The sequence below is a fragment of the Athene cunicularia genome (genome assembly GCF_003259725.1).
Source record: "Athene cunicularia isolate RWA chromosome 11 unlocalized genomic scaffold, athCun1 chr11_part2, whole genome shotgun sequence".
NCBI lineage: Eukaryota > Metazoa > Chordata > Aves > Strigiformes > Strigidae > Athene > Athene cunicularia.
This window is the reverse complement of record NW_020799114.1, coordinates 20,357-27,547: the sequence shown is the minus strand read 5'-3', so window position 1 is coordinate 27,547 and position 7,191 is coordinate 20,357. Positions and strand designations below refer to the sequence as shown.

The window sequence follows — 7,191 nt, the reverse complement described above, 5'->3', positions numbered from 1 at the left end:
CCCCCTCACTTGCCCTGTTGGCCACACTTCTCTGGATGCAGCCCAGCACACGGTTGGCTTTCTGAGCTGCAAGTGCATGTTGCTGGCTGACAGTTTTCCATCCACCAGTACTCCCAAGTCCTCCTCTGCAGGGCTGGTCTCAATCCTTTCATCCCTCAGCCTGCACTGACAGCAGGGTTGCCCTGACCCAGGTACAGGACTTGGCCTTGCACTTGGCCTTGTTGAACATCATGGGCTCACTTCCTGAGCCTGTTTAGGTCCCTCTGAATGGCATCCTGTCCCTCGGGCACGTCAGCCACACCACTCAGCTGTATGGTAAAGCTGTTCTTTCATGTACATGGTTCTGTAATGTCCTTACAGTAGCTACAGTATTTTTACTTGGAAAGGACACATATATTTATATAACTATCTGTAATACAACTACTGTTTTGTTGGCTTTTTTTAAGAGCTGCTTATGCAACTGTTGTAATCTCTCTGCAACAACTCATACAAATTATACCTTTCAGTTCTCCTGCTCTCTGGTCTCCCATTCCTTCTCCTAGCTGCCCTTTCCTTACATGCTGTGCTTTTGTCACCTAGGTCCAGCTTTCCAAACCCACGGTCTTTACTTCTCCAGTGATGGGTGGGCACAGCTCTTCTGATGAGATCTGGTAGCTCTGAAGCTGTTGGTTTTGGAACCCCCACACAGCAGCTTGTTTCTTCCCTGTATCATCATCCACATACTACAGGTTGAGAAGCTGTACAGTGTCTGGTAAATAATAAGCAGCTGTATAGTGTCTAGTAAATGTGATGTATAACTTTCTGGCCAAAATTAAGGTAAAGAAATGACAGCACCACTTGTTTGTGACAGGAATTTTTATTGTACTTTGTTAATTGAGAAAGAGGAACATTATTAGCTCAATTCAACACAATCAGAATCTTGCTCCTGCTTAGGATAAGCTAGCAAATCCAGTGTTCCCAATTCTAATGTAATGGTTTTATTTTTCTTAAACTAATACCTCAAAACAGAATAAATGCATATTCTTTTCGTCTTTTAGTAGCCCAACTACTTCGCTTTATTATTTAATCGATGTTATCAAATGTATCCCCCAAAGGACTGAGGCTCTGGGAATTCATAGCCATGAGAAAAAAAATGCACAAAAACAACAAAACTTTTTTTATATAATTTAACAGTCTAATAAAACAAGACCTATCAATATATTAAGAAATAAATCCAGTTACAAATGCATGTATATAGAAGGAACTTCTGTGGATGCCATAACAGAAAATGATCAGCTATTTACAAGATACACAGCAGGATGGTGTAGTAGTCAAGACCCACCATTCAGAAACCAAATGTGTTCTCTCCACTGTAGGCAACATACAAGAATCCATCCTCATCCTTTTCCTTCTCATAAAGTTGTCCCATAGTTAAGCTTGAAGGGGAAAAAAAGAGAAAGTGTTTGCTTGGATCATGACAGTTGAAAATGATAAGAGTTAAAACCTCACACAAACAAGGATTCAGAAAACCTAAAACTTGTAAGTCTGTGATTACATTAAAATACAAAAATGAGGGCATATGAAAAGCAGTTGACTCCTGAGTTACCAAAATGATCCTGGGCTCTCTGCAGTTTTTTGTTACTTCTTCACAAATGCCTTTGTCAGAATGCTTCCTTATTTTATTGGAAATGAGTCACTGAATGTATTTCAGATTCTGAACCATCTATTATTGATGCTGTGACTAATACCAGGTTCAATACCCTGATAGCACCTTCCTTGAATGCAGCTGCATTACTGTCTGGCTGTTTGTGTGAGCAACCTCATTTCTCCCTCCACCTGGTGTAGTCATGAATGTTCAGCTGGTCTCAAGTCTATCAAACTTGTGCTTTTTAGACTGTTTCTTTGAGGTCCAGGTTGGTCTGGGGAGTAAAAGCTTTGTTTTCTGTATTGTTAAAAAGCAATGACTGAAAATTAGTCCTAGTACCAAAATGTGTGGGTGATAAATTAAAAGTGAGCCAGAAACTGGTGCTGCTTCAGTGAATAAGGTGAACATTTGATCAATGAAAATTTTCTTAAACTGCATATGCATGTGGCCCTTCACAGTCTAAGCAGCTGCAATCTTTAGGGCAATGTTTGTATTTTGAAAACAAACCCAAGTAATTACTTTGCCATTATAACTGCTCCAACCCTCTAGCTACAGATGAAACAGGCAGCTGACATCAGTTGCACAAATGACACCTCCTCAGCTCACCTTTCTCTGACTTCCCAAGACTGAGAAAAGGCTAGTGAACTGAAAGATGCAGACTGAATGTGCATGACAGGGAAACGATTGTGGCTTTTTACCCAAGAGAGGAGCTGGGAAGAGTTGCAGGCAGTACTTGAAATGGAAGGGAATTGGTGAGTAGTAGATAAATTTCTGGATTAGGAGAGAAGGATGTCAAGAGTTAGTGGTCTATGTAATAAACTCAGACTATGAGATGAGTAGAGCCATCAACAGGTTAGGTTTTTTTGTTTATCAGTTAACAAGTTACCATTTTTGCATTTATATTGAAGGTTCAAGACCTTGTTTTTCCACCAGAGATAAGACAATGTGCCCTTCCTTTTTCTTTAATGTTCCTAGCAGTTCTACAGCACTGTTGAGAAGATGACATGCAGGGATTCCTAGTACTCTTAGACGAAGGCAAGCAGAAAAAGACGGTTCTCACAGGTCCCTACTGTGCATCACAAAGTAAATAAAAATACTCCTAACTGAGTCTGGACAGGTTACCTGGCGGGACTGTTACTGTTACACAGGTAAGGATTAATAATACTATATCTAAGCCACATAACATCATGATGTACTGTTTTCTCAAATACTACTATTAAAGTATCTCATATAGAAAGCAGTTGTAGTAGCTGCTTCTGCTATACATTATTCTGTATGTAGCAGACAACAATGAAACTTATTCCTCGACAAAAGCAATGTGAAAAACCTCTCTATAGTCATTTTGCATTTTGTGTTTATAGAATAAGTAATTTTTAAAACAAGAAAGAGCAGCCAGTCTGTAATGTGACAATTTCTTTATGAGCTGACAGGTTAGTTTTTTCAGAATAATTTATGGTGTTTGCTTTTGAGTATTTAACATGTAATTTTTTTGTTACACTGAGAATTAATATTTTTTTTGGCATTGATGATGTAAATGTTCTTGCACTCAACCAAAGATACCATAACTCCAGAGCTCATCCTCTTGCCTTTGGAGTAAATCATATTTTCCAGACACCTCTCCTTTCAGCCTAGCTCAAGAAATAAGATGTTTATCAAACTCATGAGAGAAAAAAACCCTATCACAGTGAGATTAAGATGTCCCAAACACCTCCTAAAATCACCAAATAAGCCTCAAAGAGGGGAGTTACTGTTCCTCTGACACGCACCAGCTTGCTGAAATAGTTCTGAATACCAAGTGAATAGCCTCTCACCTGGATTGGGGGACAGTCTTGTCTACAAAGAGGAATATTGCTTTCTCAGATGGCAGCTGAATCCTCTTCCTGATGATCCACATGAACTGGGCCACAGTGATGTCAGATGGAACCAAGTACTTTCTCTTGTCAATATCAACTATCTGAGATCCTGAGACCTTCTCCACTATGACCTGTAAAGTGCAGGTGTGATGGTCAGGCTTTTTGGGATTGGTATGAACCGACGGTGTTAGTAAATCGCTTGCTGGTACAGGCTTACAACAGTAAACGGGGGGGAGGAACAAAAAGGTTTATTGACCACAACAAACGAGAGGTGTAGAAGTGGCTCAGCATTGCAAAACCTGATTTTACAACTGCACTGAAACCTACATTCATATACACAATGACTCAAAATTTGCCCAAGGTTGACAGTCATGGGGTAAAAAGATGCAATGTGCCTAAAAGAAACCTATGACAGGAAAGTATACAGATCTTTAAATTTTTCGTACACCGATGATAGGAAATTATTGCAGTGTGGACCCAAAGCTGACCATGAGCCAGCAGTGTGCCCTGGCAGCAAAGGCAGCTGATGGCATCCTGGGCTGCATTTGGCAAAGTGTGGCCAGCGGGTCCAGGGAGGTAATCTTTCCCCTGTACTGGCACTGGTGAGGCCACACCTGGGGTGCTGTTTCCAGGGCTGGGCTCCTCCAGAACAGGAGAGACACAGACATACTGGAGAGAGCCCAGCCAAGGCCTCGAAGGTGTCTGAGGGACTGGAGCATCTCTCGTGTGAGGAAGGGCTGGGAATGCTGGGACTGTTCAGCCTGGAGGAGAGAAGGCCCGGGGGGGATCTTATCAATGTGTGTAAATATCTGAAGGGAGGGTGCAGAGAAAATGGAGCCAGGCTGTTTTCAGGGTTGCCCTGTGGCAGGACCAGAGGCGACGGGCACAAACACAGGGGGTTCCCTCTGAACATCAGGGAACGCCGCCTTAGTGTGCGGGTGCCAGAGCACTGGCAGAGGTTGCCCAAAGAGGCTGTGGGGTCTCCCCCCCTCGGAGTTATTCAGCAGATGTGGCCCTGGGCAGTTGGCCCTGCTTGAGTGGGGGGCATGGACCAGGTGGCCCCCGGAGGTCCCTTCCCACCTCAGCTGTTCTGTGACTCTGTGATTTATTCATACCAGAACATTAATGTCCTAATGTGTTTAAATATGGCTAATTTTCAAAATGTTCTGAAGTTCTACATGTGCACTATCAAGAAATAGGGTATTCTGCAACAAAAGCTTGGGGGACAGGGCAAGAAAAGAACTGGTGTCTACTGAGACATTCAAGGCACAGGCTGCTTGAAAACTTAAGGTTTAGGAGTGGCTTGTCTGTGCTAGTTCCCTTAAACTAACCGGTGATTGAAGGAAGGAGTCCAGGAGTTCTGTCTTCTCACTCTGGTTCATAGTAACAAACTGAGGCATCTAACTATATTCCTTCCTTGCCCCTTTCAGCTATTGTGGAGTGAAAAATTCAACTAGCCTGCAGCACTGGTACCTGAAACAATGGCAGGTGATCTGAGGAAATGCACTGCCTTTGTACAAATGCTTATTTTGGTTTTGTCACTCTCACATTGGGAAAAGAAAGTAGAATAGAACAGAACTATTCAGTTGGAAGGGACCAGTTCAGGGCTGACCAAAAATTAAAAGCATGTTAAGGGCATTGTCCAAATGCCTCAAATACTGACAGGCCTGAGGCACTGACCACCTCTAGGAAGCCTGTTCCAGGGTTTGACCACCATCTTGGTAAAGAAATGCTTCCTACTGTCAAGTCTGAACCTCCCCTGATGCAGCTTTGAACCATTCCCAGGTGTCCTGTCACTGGATACCAGACACAAGAGATCAGCACCTCCCTCTCCACATCCCTTCCTCGGGAAGCTGTAGAGTGCCATGAGGTTGCCCCTCAGCCTCCTTTTCTCCAAAACAGACAAACTCCGAGTCCTTAGCTGCTCTTCACAAGACATGCAAGTGTGACATCATTGTTTGAAATCTTGAGTTACACAGAATTCTAGTCTGCAATGAGCATGTCCTATCCTCTTTTAAATTGTCATATGACTAAATAAAATCCCATGATAGGAAGAAATACAGGTTTAATATACACACCACCTCCAACCTTCCAATTTAACTGTCTTCTTTAAACAGTGTCTCAAGTTGCTTGTAACAGATGACAGAACCAATTGCCTTGATATGGCATATAGCAAAAGAAAAGAAAAAAAAAAAAAGGAAGAAATATTATAAATAAATTCCAGTAACACTGAAGCTAAAAAAAAATGTTTAGGTGAAGGGGGAGGAGAACCACCAGTCTAGTATCTAATCTGCCATTTCACCTGTTGTGCAAAGTGGCTCTCAGGCTTCCATCTAGATCATTAGCGTATTCATTATTACTTTTTCTTTTTTCTCCCTGAAGTCTTTTATATTCATCTGTGGAGCATACTGTACCATTACACAACACATACCAGTATGTCAGAAACTCATGCTAAGTAGAGCTTCAGCTAGCTAGCTCAGTGTAGAGTTGAAGAAGCCACGTTTATCCGCATACAGTAAAACCTCTGATTGAGTTGCAGTGTGAACTGTGGTATAACGCAAGGTTCTAGTTGGTCATAGACCACACATTTGTTTTTTTACAGTGCTTTGCAGTATTGCTTTTGATTTGACACCCATGCTCTCTGCATTTCTATAATTACTCCGGCAATGATTACTGACTTCCCACAGCTAGCCACCAAATATTTCAGCCAGGCTCAACAATGCCACAAGGAAAAGAAACGAAGCATGGCTGCAGTACGCTCTGGAGTATCAGTTGACCTGCCAAGGATGCCAGTTGAGCACTTCCCCAAATCACCAGAAAGGTGTTGTCATGTGATTTCTGTCTGTGTGCGTCTGCTGTACCAGACTTACACTGCCAGATAATTCAGCAGTGTAGGCATCTGATTCTAAAATCTTTATGATTACAGCTTCAGTTTAGAGTGCAACAAACAACAGTGTTTGCATGGGGGGATTCACCACAGTGAGACTGGTTACAGGCATGGAATACATAAGGGAAAAATCACCTTTCTTGACAGGATGAAATGACAGGATGAAATGTTGTCAAGGATTAAAGAATTTATGATCTTGGGATGAGGTACGGAATGAATCCCAAAGACACTGAAGGTATTTCTTGGGATATAATTGCCATTAGAAGAAACCGTGACATTGATAAACCATAAACATGCCTGGGAAGTGTTTAAAAAGCCAGGCACTCTTGCTCGTTTATTAATACGCACTGGGGCAGAGGAGGAAATGCTGGATTAGTTAGATGTGTCTGGAGCCTCTGTAAAACGTCTAAGGACACAAAAGGGAAGATGAATTTACTTAGTAGCATCTGACCAAAGAAGAGAGAGCAGGATGGAAACAGCTTGTCCACCTTTGCCTCTAATTACTGAGATGAAGCTGGCTCAGTTACTCACCGGGACACGGTCAGGGTATTTGGCTCGGATTTTTGCCGACTCGACACATCTGTGCTCTGTGAACAAAACTCGTAATTAGTCATTGCACAGAAACAGTATCGCCAGTGTCCGAGGCGGAGAGGGCAGCGCCCGCGGGGACGGAAGCGTGCGGGGATCGCGACCGTCTCGTTCCCCTCGAGGGGGTCTCCAGCTGTTGAGGGAGGCCGACCCCGGGCGTCACCCCACCCTTCGGCGAGGGCCGCAGGCGGCTGCCCGCCCAGAGGCAAGACGACCGTCTCGGGGAGCCGGCCGCGGCG

At 43.2% G+C, this 7,191-nt stretch overlaps 1 protein-coding gene across 1 annotated transcript in view; it reads right to left on the bottom strand.

Moving 5' to 3' along the window:
- Positions 1-837: 837 nt before the first annotated feature.
- The window catches only part of GABARAPL2 (GABA type A receptor associated protein like 2), a 6,479-nt gene continuing 125 nt past the window's right edge, over positions 838-7,191 (bottom strand). Inside the window, exons 2-4 of the mRNA XM_026857111.1 lie at positions 6,896-6,963; positions 3,436-3,608; positions 838-1,415 (exon numbers count right to left, since the gene is read on the bottom strand). Coding sequence (XP_026712912.1) covers positions 1,325-1,415; positions 3,436-3,608; positions 6,896-6,963 — 332 coding nt within the window. The 3' untranslated portion in view covers positions 838-1,324. The remainder of the gene's footprint in view (positions 1,416-3,435; positions 3,609-6,895; positions 6,964-7,191) is intronic.